The 18,155-nt window shown below is 35.4% G+C and overlaps 1 protein-coding gene across 1 annotated transcript; it reads left to right on the top strand.

Moving 5' to 3' along the window:
* Nucleotides 1–7,329: 7,329 nt before the first annotated feature.
* Nucleotides 7,330–13,350, top strand: LOC127873950 (uncharacterized). The gene is made up of 2 exons (XM_052418054.1): nt 7,330–8,650; nt 13,315–13,350. The coding sequence occupies exon 1, from the start codon at nt 7,506–7,508 to the stop codon at nt 8,643–8,645; it is 1,140 nt and encodes a 379-aa protein (XP_052274014.1). The 5' UTR covers nt 7,330–7,505; the 3' UTR covers nt 8,646–8,650; nt 13,315–13,350.
* Nucleotides 13,351–18,155: the final 4,805 nt, after the last annotated feature.

The following is an 18,155-nucleotide window of genomic DNA, read 5'->3' as shown; positions in this document are numbered from 1 at the left end:
ATTATAATTATAAGTGGTGTGAATGCGATAGTATAATTTTTCATTAGCGATCGGAATTTAGTGTAAGAGGTGCATTGAATCAGTTATAAAACAAAGCCCTTAAATAGCGCAATACATTACAATCTTCAAATGTAGTTGTCATTTTCTTTTACATTGAATGAATTTTCGTTTCGTTTACATTTAATGAAAATATTAATAAATTTTAGCATTCAAATGGAATTAAAAAACCTGCATATTTTGCGAATTGAACTGTCTTTGAATGTACATGTATATTGAAAACTCTTTTGTAGTGATAATGAGCGATACAAATCTGGCATTTTATTATACCATAAATCTATACTTTTTTTTTACCCAAGTATTTTATATCCATATAATGATCAAACGCGATTGCTTGTTTTCACGATGATGTTTCGAACACTGCAGTAACGCACGATCTTTACACGTTATTATATCGGTTTACATTTGCAGGTACCTGTTTAATACGATAATTGTGTAGCAGTAAATTTGTACAATATTTAAAATGTATTGTCATTATAAAACACTTAAGTGTTATGTTTAAACTGGCTAATATATATACTTAATAGTTCCTGTTAATCCATTTCGGACAAATGTACGCCTATTTTTTAAATATGTTCAAATATTTTATTAAAGCAACTGTTAAGTTTTTGGCTTAATATGCCAAGAGATGACACGGAGGTATCATAAATTGTGCTTTATGACAGACACATGTGGTAAATGACCCCATACTGAGTCTTACAAATATAGGTCCCTGGGTTTATGACACCCTGTTTTCTTAGTAATTGTCTGGACAGTATCCGATCATATCGAGATAATCGGTTTGTGATGAACAAAGGGGCAATTAAACAATGGGTGGTTAAAAATGCTGAAATCAGGATTGTCAAAAGTGTTGTAAACAATTTAATAAAAACATTTACATGTATCAAGAGGATTTAGTTAATCTGTAACAAGGTAAGTTTTTACGGACATATAGGTTCAAATAGTTTCTTTATGTTATGATATGAATCAATCAATTTGTTGTTTGTTTTCGTCCTTTTTTGTGTTCATTCATTGGATTCTATTAATCTAAAAGAATTTCAATTTCTGAGTATTTTGTTGTTCTTAAAAAAGGGTCCCGAATATGATTGAAACCTTATCACGATGCGGATCATCAAACGCAAACAACAGCAGAATGGCCGCAGTGTTGACGGCGAAAATTTGAGGATGCGCAAACGTGGCGTCATTATTGGAATCCCCAAAACCTCCTATACACTTTGTTAATTGTTCAATTCATTTTATGTACTACAAAAAAGGAAAAAAATATCGAAGTTACACTGAACAAATACAACATATTTATATGTCCGCCATCTTGGTTTCGCTAGCGAACTATAGCGAACTACCTCCCGAGAGGGTTCGCTTCGGTTCGCGAACGTTCGCGGCGAACCGAGCGTTCAATAGCGAACGTTCGCGACCGTTTGCGAACTATAGCGAACGTTCGCTGTAACTGAACGCACTAAAGGACTCGTCCTGGTCCAGCGACGGTCGTATCGTGTCTTACTTATACAAATTGGCGCCATTCTATACATAGATGGTGACGTCACTACGTTATTGTCACTAAGACCGGTGTGTACACAATGAATTGGCGCAGATATTTTATACCAACCAATGGCAAGAGCGTCCGTTAAATATTCTATATATAACTTTCGTTTCTTTTTGCAGCGGCTGTCATCGAAATGGTTATGTCTAAAGTCTTAAACTGTCGATAATAGCCGACGTTGCTCTATTACATTGCTATAATTTAAATTTATTTGTCTTTAGAGAATCGTCTACGTCTACGTATTCGTCATCGTCTTCGTTTGTATGAGAAATAAATCGGTAGAAAGACGCATGTCTCCATGATACAGTTTAGTCGCCAGTAACGGATCTTCCCCAGTAGCGGATCATTTTTCGGAAACGATCATTCTATTGCTCGTACCCCTATAACAATTTCTGATCAAACTGTATTTTCAACGAGAATAATTATTTTTCTCTAGAAATGTATATTTTCTTTTTCCCATTGATGACCTAGTTATTTTAGGTGGCAGACGTTTCCCCCCCCCAAGACGTTTCCTCCGCAGACGTTTCACCCCCATGAAACGTCCACATAAATATGAAAATGTATATTAGTAGAAGTTATTTGTAATAATGCCGGGATATGTGAAAAAAATAATTTTATCGATTAGTTTTAAAATTCAGTGCATTTTATTTGTCTTAATAATTAATTTAAAATAAATAAATATGTAGGTTGAGTCCTGAGTGAGTAAAAGCAAAGACCTATAGACCAGTTGAATGTTATTGTTTACATTCGGGATTTTCCGCGCATGCGCACTGACTGGTTGGAAAAAAACACTGGTTACAGTAACGTAAAACATGTATACATGTCTTTTGTTTAGTCAATACAACGAAACAAAAATCCGAAATAAACATTAAAACTCTTAAATAATATTGCAAAAATATAACATTTAGTACCAATAAATGTATATTCATAAATATAATTTCCTCTGTATAAAATACGAATTAGTTTATATAACAGCAGAGTAAACGTGGTCGGAAGACTAAAAACTGGCAATCCCACAAAACAAAACAACAACTATTCTTTCGTATTCTTTATTGCTGTTGATCAAAATCAAGGATCCGCCAGCAACAGGTCACACATATAGGAACATTCATCTCAGCGAGCTGACGGATCTGATAGCTGAGATATTAAAGGACCGAAATAGGCCGTCCACTGGGTGTCGTGTTATTTCCTACATTTATAATAGAATTGATTCTCGGTTCAAAAATTGCAGAGAATCTCTAACAAAGGTTATCCCCCCTGACAAATCCCTAACTAATAAAACCCATTATGGAACTGGGGATCCTCCAAAACTAGCAGACCCCGGATGCCCCCCTCCGGCCAGCGGTCTCCCCTCAGTAAACAAGAAACCTGCCCGGCCGGCCAGGATCCCCGCGAAACTCAAAGGGGCCTGTGCCGGTCATAAATTAGGAGTTAAATCTCCACACCATAACCGCAATAAGTTTTAACGCAAGATAGTTTCACTCCAATATGGACAGTAATCTGCAAATCATTTCTTTTAATGTTGGTGGTCTTACCACCAACAAACATACAGAGCTGAAACATTTTCTTGACAGTAATCCTAATATACAAATATTATGTCTCCAGGACATAGGTCCCTCGAAAATCAAGCAAACCGGGTCATTTTGGACGCAAAATCTCAAAATTGGAAAGAATTCTGTGATTCAGCAATTATTAATAAGAAAAATACTAGGGATTTTTGGCAAAAAATTCACAGAATTAAAGGAAAATCTTTCATCCCTGTACCGCTACTTAAAAACAAAGGCGAATTTGCCACTACCCCAAGGGAAAAGGCTCAATTTTTGGTACAGCACTTCCAATGTGTCTCCAGTGACTCAAACCTTCCCGTTGAAACTTTGAACTATCAAAAGCGGTTTGAGACGGAGCACCAAAACATTTTAAATTAGCCTGGGGACAACAGCACGCCTCTTAAGTTACCTTTTACTTTAACTGAATTATTAACCTATTCAATCAGGTGTATAGAACAGGCACAGTACCACCCAAGTTGAAGCAGGCCACATTGATTCCTATTCCTAAACCCGGTAAGGACAAAAACGGTCCAAACTCATATCGTCCAATAAGATAAACATCTCACGCAGGCAAATTACTAGAAATAATGGTAAAAAACGAATTAGAACACTTATTGGAATCTAAAAACATACTAAACCCCTTCCAGTCTTGCTTTAGGAAGGGGCGTTCCACTCTTGATCAGCTAGCTAGACTACAAAATGATATTCTTTCTGCAAAAAATCAAGGGCAATCAGTGCTAGCACTTTTTTTGGACCTTTAGGCCGCCTTTGATTTAACATGGACCTTTGGCATATTAAAAAAGCTAGCTGACTATGGAATCACTGGATACTGTTTTCACTTCCTCAGAGCTTTCCTAGAGGGTCGCAAAATCAAGGTCAGGGTCGATGGGGAGTTATCGGAGGAAGCCATAACCGACCGCGGCACCCCCAGGGTTCCGTAATATCCCCAACTCTGTTCTCCCTCATCGTAAACGGCCTACCTGATGCCGTAAAAGACTCAGGAATGGTTATCTCCCAGTTTGCCGACGACTCAGGCACTTGGATAAAGGGGTCTAACATGTTACGCCTGCAGAAGAGGGCTCAAGCAGGCTTAGACTCCATATGGAAATGGTCTATTGAATGGGGATTTAAAATTTCTCCAACCAAAACAGTAGGAGTGTTATTTGGCGACCAAATTCAGCACTCTTTGGACTTAAATTTAGGCGGCACCAAAATTATTTTTGAAAAAGTGATGAAATTTCTAGGTATGTACCTAGATAAACAGTTAACCTTTACTCACCACTTCAAATATTTGGCAAAAAGGTGCGAAAGGGCACAGGTTTCGGATCAGATAAAAATAGCCTCTTAACTCTCTATAAGTCCCTTATACGTCCAAAGCTAGTTTATGGAGCCCAGATCTATGCATGTGCAAAGCCAAACGTCCTAAAAATGGTTGATGCCATTCAACACAAGGCCCTTAGGATAGCTCTGAGAGCCCTAAACTGCACACCGGGTGCACTGCTTGAAGAGGAGGCCGGTATGCTACCCCTTGACTTGCGCAGAAAACAACAGTCACTTAACTCTGGGCCAGGGCTAAGTCTCGGCATGGCTCAAACCCTGTAAACAAACTTGTCGGGACTGGCACCTTCATCAAGGGGAAAATACTTAAGCGTAAGCATATCGCCCTACCATTCGGTGCGAGTATTAGGACCCTTGTTGAGGATGCCGGCCTCGACAAGGTACCTGTAGCAGACCTGAGGCCATCCAAGACCCCCCGTGGACGCTTGGACCCATTGATGTTGACCTATTTCTCTCTAATAAAAAACGAAAACTGACTTGCCACAACTCATCAAGTCAGAAGCTCTCTCACTCATAGATAATAAGTATGCTGAGCATCTAAAAATCTATACAGACGTCTCTAAATGCCCTTACTCTGGTTTGGTAGCCAACTCTTTTGTAATTCCTTCAAAAAATATTACCAAAACGCACAGGCTCAGCAACAATCTCTTTATTTTCTCAGCAGAACTTTTGGCAATTAAATACTCTTTGTGCCGGATATTGGTCAATAAGCCTACTAAAGCTGCTTTTTTTATCAGACTCAATGTCATCTATTGAGTCTATAAAAAACAGAAATAGCAGATCTAGGCCTGATATTTTAACTAGCATTTTGGAACTTCATCAACAGTTCCTAGACAAATCTTTAAAGGTCACATTAGTATGGTGTCCAGCACATGTCAACCTCAGTGGGAATGAACAGGCTGACAGGGGGGCTAAAGAGGGCCTCTTGAGGGGGGGGGGGGCCGTAGATGCTGGGGAACCCCTGGCGCCTACTGAGATCTACTCCCTGGCAAAGAAATTTATCGTGGGTCAGTGGAATCTCCGGACTGACAATTTGGCCTCCTGTCGACATACTTTTATCAGACCCGTGAAAACCCTCAGGCCGCCTGACAGATACTCAGCAAGCATTGTTCTTGACAGAGCCATCACGCGCCTGAGGATGGGAACCACCCTATTACCCGGTGGCGCGGAAAAGTATGTCCTCAGTGTAAACCGTGCATGTCCTAGGTGCCAGGAACCCCTCACTGCGCCCCACATGCTGCTGCACTGCCAAAACCGTAAGGCGCAGAGGGACCACCTTGAAGCTGGATTTGCACTCCCATGAACTAGTTTTAAACCTTTCCAACGTGCTAGACCACAAGGGAGCAGCTAGGGGCCTGGTCTTCTCTGCCCTTGCCAAATACTTTCTAGACTGTCAGATAACTGACAAGATCTAGGTTTTTGGGGGAGGGAGAGCAGCCAACACCCACCCTATTATTCAGTCATGTGACTGATTTGTTTTAAACCGTGTTATTTTTGCACAAGTCTAACGTAGTCTTTGTTAGTGTGTTGGATTTTTGTCATTTCGACACAACTTTGTTTTAGTTTTTAACGGGATTATTGTTCAACCTTGCCCTTTCTAAATCAGGCCAATGGTATTGACCTGGTATTTCTTATTTTAAAACATTTTTTATAAGAGTATGACGTTAGTCCACCATTTACATTCTTCAGTTTCTTAATATATTCATATTTTATAGCAGTTTTTATTTTAAAGAAAGGACGAGGCTGTTCAGTAACCCGGGTAAGTTGGCTGCATTGCACCCCCTCCCTTCCCCTCTGACAACCCCCTTCTCCTTCAAACTCGAAGAGCCATGTCAGACAGGAGTGCACGGTGCAGGGTCATACACCTTGCAAAACCCATTTTAGCCCTTAAAAGGGCATTACCAACTCTTTGGTACTTTAATTATTTTTAAAATTGCTATATTAAGTATTATAGTATATAAAGTACACTTGTACTTTATTGTTTGTTTGTTTACCTTAACTTCTATGAAAATTGTTACTTTGCTTATATAGCAAATGAGGTACTTATGTACCATTTTTACTCTGTTTCATCACCTATATATTTAGTATTATAGGTTAGATTAAGGTATCTTGCGTTTTTTTCCTGCATCTTAGTATGACTTGGTATTTCTTTAACCAATTCCATTTTACTGGATTATTTCACTATAACAATATCATATTGTCTTAAATTTTATCCATCATTTTCCATTTGTAATTTCCATTTACCGTGCACTCCCTCTGGTCTAGGGGACACAACCACCATAAAACTTCACCTCCACAATTACCTCCCTTGTACCCTTCCCAGTAGTACCCCTGCTGGCTCGCCCCACCCACACCAGCCTACACTTCCAAATTCTCCTTCTTTAAACCCCCAGGGTGGCATCATGTATTTTACCTATCAATAAATGCTTGTAGCTTTGTACATAATGTACATAATTTACTTTTATATAGAAACATCTTTGTCTTGTTTAATTTTTAACTGTAAAATACATTGTTTTACCTTATAATTCTTACGTGGCCCTATAAAGGTAACCGTTTTTTTGGCGACAAGTAAGTAATTAACTGTAATATACTAATATTACTATTGACTTTCTTTTAAATATTGTCTTAACGCAACTCTGGGGGGACGTTTCTTCTTCATAGCCCAATACTCCTTAAGTTCCATATAGACAGGGTCTTATGTTGGAGCATTACGGCTATATTCCCTGTCTGCAAATGTTCAACATTGTGCCACATTTACGAATACACACCAATTTTATTTCGTTTATTAGAACGAATACGGTAGTTAACTGAGATGGTACATCCGCTACGCATGCGCATCAGTGTGCTTCCGCTATTCGCAAAGTAAACTGCTATCATACGTGGTTTGATAAAATCGTGTAATTTGTCGACGTAATTTGTAATGATTCGTTGTGTTTTTTGAAAATAATAATTTTTAAGATATTTATCGATATTATTGGAAGGTGACAACGTAGTTGCGCCGCGGAAACTCCAAAATTAGTTTGCACATGGTGCAAACATTGGTTGTTGCCAATATGGCCGATGATACCATGAATAGCAGTTCTCGTGGAGAACCGCGCGGAGAACCGGAGAGAAAAGTTTCTAAGGGGAAAGCTCCGGCTAAGAAAACATCGAATGTGTTGGACACACCGTCTAACACACCGTCTAACACAAACAATGATCTAAATAATAACATTATTATGGAGTGTTTGAAAAACATTCAACAGTCCCAAACGGCTCTCATAAATAGAATAGAGGCCATTGAACATTGCAGTTACGAGTACGACTGTGGTGATTATTTTGACAACGAAGAAATTGACAATTTTGACGAGGCGGGGCCGTCTCGTAAACGAAGTTTAGAGTCTGAAGAAAGTGGAAAGTCCAGTAAATTCGCCAGTTTGGCAAAGAAATTTAAACCAACTGATGTCTGTGGTAACGACATTGACGAATATTTGGCGAATAACGTCACTGATTTATTCAGAAAAGGAATGCACGAGGAACTGTATGAAAAAACAGTAAAGGATGAGAATTGCCCACGTCCAGGCAATTGTGATGGCTTGATGGTTGCCAAAATGAATAAACTAGTGTGGGATGTCATGTCTCCACAGACTAGGCGCAAAGACAAGAAAATGCAACAAATTGCAACATCTATAGTGAAGGCAGGCATATTTTTGACAAAAACTATGACCATGTTAGTGGCCAATGAACAGGATAAGTCGGAAACAGAAAGGGAAAAACAAATTTTGGACAGTTGCAATGATGCGTTGGCTCTCATGGGGCATGCAAACTACCAGGTGAATATGATGAGGCGAGATATGTTGCGCCCAAAACTAAAACGAGAGTATTCTCATTTGTGTACACACTCCCTTCCAGTTACAAAGGAGATGTTAGGTGATTACATTTCCAAAACAGCTAGAGAAATCGAGGACTCGGCTAAGATCGGTTTTAAAATGTCTGGACAGTATGGACGAGGCAATTACATGTACAGGGGTAGACCTGGATTACGAGGCCGGAATAGAGGCTACGGGCAAATGAGAGGACGTGGACAGAGTCCTTTGGCTTACGCCTACCCTTCACAAGGGCCATTAAAGTATGGACAGGATCCAAAAAACCTGCCTCGGAGAGGAGGGGTCAAATACAGAACTTAGACAAAGTAAGTGAACTTTTTTTAGCTGGTCGATTAGCCAATTTTGTTTTAGAATGGCAAAACATAACATCAGATAAAAAAGTATTGGATATAATAGAAAATTGTCTTATTTAATTTGTAGACAATCTCAAACCATGTCGACTTTAATTGCAAAATAGGAAATTTAATGATCAGGAATCTTTGATAATTGATGCAGAAAAACAAAAACTCCTGAGTCAAGATGTAAAAAGGCTTGTGGATTTTGATCAAAAACAATTTTTGTCCCCAATATTTCTCAGATTAAAGAAAAACAATGAGTATAGATTAATACTCAATCTTAAAGATTTGAATGCCTTCATTCCTTATCGTCATTTTAAGATGGACTTTTTTGAAAACGCTCTCACTTTGATTACCAAAGATATGTACATGGCATCCATAGACATACGTCATGCATATTATTCAATTTTAATGGCTGAGGAAGATCAGTTATATTTAAGGTTTTAATGGAGAAACAACACTTATCAATTTCGTGGTTGTCCGAATGGAATTTCACACGGACCTCTGTGGTTTACAAAAATTATGAAGCCAGTGTATGCCACTCTTCGTAATGCAGGAAATATTTCCTCCGGGTTTATAGATGATAGTTTGCTTGCAGGGAAAACAAAACAATAATGCTTAGATAACATAAAAGATACTGTCGAATTAATGACAAAGCTAGGTTTTATGATAAACCATGAGAAATCTGTAATGATATCTGCAAAAATTATAACCTTTTGGGTCATGTTATTGATTCAGAGAGAATGATTGTGTATTTGCCAGAGGACACAAAAGATTGTATAAAAGCAGAATGTACAAAATTGTTAAAACTGAGTTCAGCATTAATTCGAGAGGTTGCTAAAGTGATTGGTTTAATGGTTTCCTCTTTTTCTTTTTCTGAAAATGGGAAGTTGCATTATCATGACCTTGAGAGAGAAAAAATTAAGTCACTAAAAAGAAGTAAAGGCGACTATGACGCTTAAATGCATATATGTTCTTGCATGAAACTAGATCTCAAATGGTGGGAAACGCATATTATGTCTGAATGCAGAAAGATAGATAAAGGTAACCTCAACGTTGTTATTCAGACTGATTCTAGCACTCAAGGTTGGGGATATACTTTTAATAATCAAACAGGTGGTGGTCGATGGTCAAGAGAGGAATTGAAATCTCATATTAATGTTTTGGAACTAAGGGCCATCCTTTTTTCTCTCAATATAAAGAAGTGAAACTCCAGCTGCTGGAGCAGTATTGAATTTTCATTAAAAACAATTAGTGGTTCCTTTATTTAAGGCAAGTGACCGATTGCCCAAACAGTACAAAACAGCACAATACAGCACAATACAAACCAACGTAAACACAAAATATGAATAAAGCTGGGGTCACCGCCTTGGAACGGTCAATGCAAAGCATTGGGGGTTCAAACCTGGTTATAGAGCGTTCAACCTCACACTTGGCCCAGCAATATTCATAATACATTTAAGTGTAAATAAAATTTAACGTCATAGCATTGTAACTCAAATTAAACAATAATAAAAGGGAATTAAAACGCATTCAATTTAATTACTATTTAATTACTCAATTGCATTGAAGATACAAGAGTAACAGAATTACAACTTTTTGACGAACGATCAAATAAAATTATTAACAATTGTCAACTACATTCCTTCTTTATAGAAAAGATTTGAGAATATAGAATCATATAGTTAATATCTCAGATAATCATCGCGCAAATACAGGAAGAAGCAGCAATAATGGGTGTTAAAAGTCCATATTACATAGCTTGGTTGTTTATGTGACTGCTAAACAAATTAAAAATAATTAAATCAAACAAGAAACGCCTATCAGAGAGAAAATATAAATAAAATGGAACGTTATAAACCCAATGACCTATGCATGTAGATTACAACTGGGAAAGTCGGTCGTATGACGTCACAAAAATCCATAATGACGTGAACAAATTCCAAGGGCAGTACTAAATAAAAATATTAATGGGGCTGTGCTACTAATAAAACAAGTTTAGGTGATTTAATATTAAGAAGCAAATGAATAAAAATGGTAATTCCATTAAAGCGACATTATTGGAATCAAACAGTATATAGGTGTTTTGACAACTGAAGACAGAAATGATTTGATGTACGATTTGAGTCCAATTGTAGTTTACATGCAGATTTGTTCATACGACACAATGACACAATTTTATTCAACAGTGAAAAATGCCTATAATGTAGTATTCATGCAGATTTGTTCATACGACACAATGACACAATTTTAATCAACAGTGAAAAATGCCTATAATATCACTAATGATTCCAAATTTTAAGGGAAGAAAGATATAGTGAATCGAAAACCATCAAACACGTGTTTTTAAGTACATAAGCATCGTATCCTTTTGATAAAAACAAGGTAATTAAATTGAAAAGTTTAATATGAACATTTGGTTTAACATATTTTAATTTGCGGACACGCTTCAAAACATCTCCGTAAAATGATGGATGGGAGATTCCATTATTTAAATGCCATTTTAAAGAAACATTATATTTTGAAATTAAATCACCATACTTAGAGTAAAATCTAGCAAATTTATTTCTTAGGTTATGATACAAAAAGCCTTGTTTTAGCAATTTTTTAGTTAATATTAGATTACGATCATTAAAATCTTTAATACACGAACATGCTCTGGCATAACGTACCAACTGCGAAATGTAAATACCATAGGAAGGTCCTTTAGGGATGTTGCCATCTAGAAACGGAAAATTTACAATTTCAAAGGTAAAATCGTCCCGTTTGTCGTATAAACTAGTTTTGATCAAATTATTATTAATAGTTAAATGTAAGTCTAAATACGCAGCGTCTGTATTGGATATACACGATCTATTTAAGACTAGTTCTTTTGGGTAGATTTTGTGAATATATTGTTCAAATAATGGATTATCTAAATTAAGTATGTCATCAATGTACCTACTAGTAAGGTTAAAACAATTAATCAAATCTACTTGCTTAGTTTTAGATAATTCTAACATAAATTCGCTTTCATAACAATATAAAAAAAGGTCAGCTATAAGTGGCGCACAATTAGTACCCATAGGAACGCCAATAATTTGTTTAAATATTTTACCATTAAATTCAACAAACAAGTTATCCAAAAGAAAAGTAAGTGCTGCACAAAAGTCAAGACCAGTCCAAATGATGTAATTATCTAATATCTGATTAGTAAAAAAAGCGGTTTTAGTGTTTAAAGCTAGATACAAACATTTCTCTCTAGCAAAAGTTTTTTCAATCAAAGAAACAAGTTTGGATTTTATTAAAGCGTGAGGAAGCGTTGTATATAGTGTCGAAAAATCATAAGTACTTACCTGTGACACCTTATATTTTTTGTTTTCAATTTTATCAATAACTTCTAAGGTGTTTTTATTGACCAAAATAGGTTAATATTACTATTTTCATAAACTTTATTACAAAATTTAGCTATATGATATCTAATAGCACTTAATGCAGATGTAAGATACACTGATAATTGTTTGGTGGTACAAGACACTGAATTAGCGATAAAACGACTTTTATATGGCGTCTTATGTAATTTAGGTATCCAGTAAAGTGATGGCAATTTCTTGTCAGTAATATTGACTATTACATTTAACTTTATGCATTGGGCAATATGGTCGGTAATAATTTCATTAGGTTGCTTATTGTACTCACAATATGATGTAGTTTGTGAAAGTTCTTGTGAAATAGTTTGAACATAAAATACACGTCATATTATGATAACATTATTAGCAGCCTTATCAGCAGGAACTAAGACGAATTTAGATTTTAAGTCTTCAAGCAATTTACAGAGATTTTGTTTATTAAATTTAGGTGAATGTGGTAGGGCCAAAGGATGTGTATCATAAAAACATATTTTATTCATGGCCATACTAAATATTTTTGTTTTCCAATCATTGAGTGCAGTAATTTCAGCATTTTCCTTCCTGCACCATTTAGTGCAATAATCATGTAAGGATGTTACGATATTCTTAATGCAGTCATCAAAATCAACAGGAATAGGCAGTCTGTACTTAGGGCCTCTGCGTAGCAAATTTCTAAGGTTTTTATTTTGAATGAAATTAAGGTCCCCAGTAATAACATGTCCAACTGGACCATATATATATTTAGAACTAGTACAGTCACATAATGTAGGACAATTTCTTATTACATTTATATCTGTGGAAATAGAATTATAATTAAAAACGCTGAAAAACAGTATTCAACATTTGCATGTTAAAATACTGTCCGATTCATCAACTGCAGTGTGTTACGTAACGAATATGGGTGGATGCAAGTCCTTAGCATGCGATATTGTTGCAAAAGATATATGGATTTTTTGTATCCTTCACGGAATATGGTTATCCATAGCACATAAACCAGGGAAATTGAATGAAGCTGATAGGCCGTCACGAGAATTTAATGACAAATTAGAATGGGAATTGAGTAATCAAGTTTTTCAGAACATTTGCACATTGTGGGGTAAACCTACAATAGATTTGTTTGCATCAAGATTAAATCACAAGTTGGACAAGTATTGTTCATTCAAGCCTGATCCCAATGCACAATATGTTGATGCGTTTTCTTTTGATTGGGTTGAATTTTCAAAATGTTATATTTTCCCCTTTCAGTCTGATCAGTCGCTGCATTGGAAAGATCCAGAGGGACAACGCAAGGGCAGTCATAAATGTGCCACTGTTGCCGACACAGACGTGGTTCCCAGGACAATTGAGCATTCTTGTGGACCAACCACGCATTCTGCCGAAAGCAATAACTGTGATAAAACACAACAATCTAGAACATCCACTGTGGAGAAAGATGGCTATGGTCGTCTGTCTTGTATCGGGAATTCATTCAGAAACCGAGTACTTTCACCAAAAGCTACCAGCATACTCATCGCTTCTTGGCGTCAATCAACCAGAAACGAATACAAATCATACATATCAAAATGGTTATCTTTCTGTAAGAAATGGCAAATCAGTGAAATTTTTCCTACTTTAAACAATGTCATAGAGTATCTGACAGACTTATATGAAAAAGGACACAGTTACAGTTCAATCAATGTGGCTAGGAGCAGTTTATCCTCCTTGGGAATCTCGTTTGAGTCACATACAGATGGTTCTCACCCATTGGTGGTCAGGTTTCTGAAGGGTGTTTTCAATATAAGACCACCAAAATCAAGATATTCATCTATTTGGGATGTAAATGTTGTTTTGTCATATTTGCGTATATTGAGTCCAGTTAAGAACATATCATTAAAGTACTTGACTTTGAAAATTGTAATGTTAATGGCTCTAACCAATGCAGCACGTGTTGATACTGTACATAAGTTACTAGTTACAAATGAAGATGAAGTCTGAGTTCATTGTTCAAATTGGAGGTCTCCTTAAGCAAAGCAGACCTGGTTGTACATATTCAAGCTTATCTTGAAAGCTATAAAGTCATTGTATTCAAATGTAAAATCATGTATTCGATTAAATTCTTTTGAAACTGATTGGTTTGATGTAAACTGTGGACTTCGTCAAGGTTGTGTCCTATCTCCTTTGATGTTTAATTTGTTCATAGATGATCTGACATTGTATCTTAAGTTATTAGACATTGGTTTAACTTTAGACAATGAAAAGATATGTATTTTGTTGTATGCCGATGATATTGTACTTTTATCAGAAACTGCTGAAGATTTGCAAATGATAATTCAATGTTGTAAATGATTGGTGTAAGACTAATGATATGGTGGTAAATTGTAATAAAAGCAATATTGTTCATTTTAGACCAAAATCTACACCATGTACATCGTAAAAGTTTTTGTGTGGTTTAATTCAGCTTTGTATAGTTTACAGATATACTTATTTGGGTGTTGTTTTATATGAAAATCTTGATATGAATATTACTGTTAAAGCTGTTGCCCACAGTGCCAGTTGAGCCTTAGGCCTGTTGATTGCCAAATGCAAATCTGTTGGGGGTCTTCCATATCATGTATTCTCCAAACTCTATGATTCAGTTGTTTGGCCTGTCATTAGCTACAGTGCACCTTTATGGGGTTATCGGTCGTACTCTTGCATAGATGCTGTTCAACACCGGGCTATTCGTTTCTTCCTCGGGGTTGGTAAATATTCACCAAATGATGGAATTTCCGGTGAAATGGCATGGAAGCCACCAATAGTCCGACAATGGAAAAGTGTCTCATTGTTTTGGGCGAGATTGGCATGTATGCACGGGCCGCGGTTCAACAAAAGAGTGGCTTTGTGGGCACACGGTGAATCAAGCCGCTCATGTAAAAATTGGATATACAATGTTACTTCTTATTTTATAGAAAATGACATGAATATGTACTGCAATTTAAAAATTCCTGTACCAAGATCATTTGCTGTTAATATAGAAGAAATTACACATGAATGTTACATTAATAGCTTGCTTCGACGAATTAATAATGATATAGGTCCATCTGGCCGAGAACGCAATAAACTTAGATTATATAAGTTGTTAAAGTCTAGTTATAATGTAGAATAGTATTGTACTCTAACTTTACCATTATCTCATCGCTCTGCATTTAGTAAATTTAGACTTGGTGTTGCACCCATTCGTATTGAAACTGGGCGTTATGAAGGACTAATAGAAGAAAATAGAACATGCCCTTTTTATTTAAGTAAAAATGTAGAAAATGAATTTTATGTTATACTTGAATGTCAAATATATAATGACTTAAGAGATAGTTTACTCTCGAAGGCAATTGTATGCAATTCTGAGTTTCCAAACTTATCAAAAATAGATCAATTTACTATGCTGTTCTCAAATAAAGACTTGATTAGACAATGTGCTAAAACCTGTCATGCTCTTTTAAAAAGACGACAATTTTTACTTTGTTAATAATGTCATATATGTTTTAGTGTAAATAATGTCATATATGTTTTAGTGTAATCTAAAATGTAATTTTATGTAAATGTAAAAAGTCAGTGCTAACTAATGTATTCCTGATCTGATCAGGAATGATATTCGATTCTTGAAAATGTATTTTACTAGCGCGCTAGTGCTCCAATTTACAGCAATTATTGTCTTAACTTTGATTATTTTATTTTTAAAGAAAGAGTAGCACTTACTTTCTATCTCTTAGTATTGTGAATAGTGATAATAGAATGATATTTTATATAACGCTATGCAAACGTGTGCGATATCTCTTATAGCTCAACATCATGAGCGGTTATATACATAATGTTTTATTGTGAGTATGTGTCACTGTTATAAATATGTAATGTATGTATATAAATGAGAATAAAGAATGAAACTAAGATGAGATTAGCACATTATCATACAAAAACATTTTTAAACAGTTTATTACGGTTTTAATTATTATTAATGAATTGCTTTGAATTGATTTTTTTTTTAATTCATAAAGTTATTAAGTTTTCCTTAAATTCCACAAATTCATTTAATAAAAAAGTTTATTTTTGTTTGCTTTTAAATATAATTAATATCATTGAGTTAAATTATTTAAATATCAATAAGTTTTTATTACATGTGCTTATTATATTATTAATAATGAAATAATGTGCAAGGAAAGTTCAATTCTGTTTTAATTAGTCTAAATTAGTTATTAGTAAAAAATAAAATATCAGTGACATCCAATAATTTGATAATAAACATATGAATGCATGAAAAAAAATGTTGACAGTTACAAAGTTTATTTATTTATCATATTTAACTGTTACAAGGAAAACAGTTTTGCAATTAATTTAAATTTGATTTTACCATTTTTCAATTCACCAATTGACCATATTTAATTGGATTAAAAACAACAAACAACTACAATTGCACAACCTTGTCCAGGTTTACTCAAACTGAAATAAGGTGTTAATTGTGTATTCAAAACGGGTCTTGATTACACAGTTTTCTTATTTTGAGAATAATCCATTTATTCCACTAGTACACCAACATGCACTTACTAATGATTTACATGCAATCCTTACACAGTTAAACCCTTAAAAAAAAAAACAATTCTAAAACAAAAAACCCATACAAGCTGCTTCATTTGTTCATAGATATTACAAGTTAATTAAAGACTTCATAAACAAAATAATAATTTTGATAATAAACCAAGATTATACTTCAACCAAATAATTATAAATTTATTGGGGGGGGAACGTCTGCACTAAAACTAAAATGGGGGGGAAACGTGTGGGGAGGACACGTCTTTGGGGGTGGGGGAACGTCTTGGGGAGGAAACGTCTTGGGGGAGAAACGTCCGGAAACCATTATTTTTATATCGTTTATTGCATATCAACATGTACGCACCGTGTTTACAAAGTGAGCCTCGTTCTGGTAATGAGAATTTGAAGAAACGCTTACCATTAGTTTCATTTGAACTTTTCCTTCAAAATCCTATTGTCATTCTAAATGTAAGTTATGAAAGAATACATAACCGGTAACATACAATTTATCACACAAGCTGCTGTTTAACAGTTTTTACATGCACTTTTTGACGATGCTGAAACAGCATCGTCTAAGGTATGATAACCATCAAAAAATTCTTCACAGTGGCGACCTATGTAAAGACCTAGCCAGTCCGATTGAGATAACTCGATTTTTCTTATCGAAATACCTCGACCTCGTTGATTTTCATTGATAACATTCTCCTAGAAGAGTTGTCGTTCGTGTTTCAACATTCAACAATGGCCGCCCCCATGAGAGTCTCGAGTCAAAACTTCTTACTGCATAAATTGGTTTGTTTCGCTATTGAAAAGCTGTCATTTATGATATATGAATTATTTATTCACTAAATCTCCGCTAATTACAACAATGGATGGAATTCGAAGGATATATTCGATGTGAATGGATCACTTTCTACAACAATTGCTTCGCTCATGAGAGACTTGATAACACTCGTGTCAAAACTTTCTTACAGCTTAAATCGGATCGTTTCGCTATTTAGTAATGCACCGATAAATGGAATTCGAAGGATATATGTGAATGAAGCACTTTTTGGATCTCGACAGCTTGACAAGGCAAAACTGGCATACTGATGATACTGGTATTTTTAGTTATCAATTTAAGTCACATTTTGCTTTATAAATTTTGTTCGAGCATTTTGCGACTTATTGAATGGCTATGATAACCGATATCAACATGTCATATGGGATTTGCATATCACCAAGCTGTCCTGAAATACAACATTTATTACAAACTCTTTACTCAAATTACTGGTTTGTATGAATTCTTTCTTCTTTCTATTTAAGAAGTTGATATCATTATAGTCCAAATAATTAGACGTAATTTACCGTTTATTCCATGTATATCGACCTCATATTTATAGGAGTAGATATTATGTTAAAGGGGCCTTTTCACAGATTTTGACATGTTTTGAAGTTAGTCACTAAATGCTTTATATTGATAAATGTAAACATTGGATCTTAAAAGCTCCAGTTAAAAATCCAGAATAAAATTCTTTTTAAAAAGTAGTCCGCAGCAGGGCTCGAAT

Source organism: Dreissena polymorpha, chromosome 3 (genome assembly GCF_020536995.1).
Source record: "Dreissena polymorpha isolate Duluth1 chromosome 3, UMN_Dpol_1.0, whole genome shotgun sequence".
NCBI classification, from domain to species: domain Eukaryota; kingdom Metazoa; phylum Mollusca; class Bivalvia; order Myida; family Dreissenidae; genus Dreissena; species Dreissena polymorpha.
This window is presented reverse-complemented; position numbering and strand designations above follow the sequence as displayed.

What these genes read in the sequence shown, in the direction of transcription:
- LOC127873950 (XM_052418054.1), top strand. Translation starts at nt 7,506, where the DNA reads ATGGTGCAAACATTGGTTGTTGCCAATATGGCCGATGATACCATGAAT.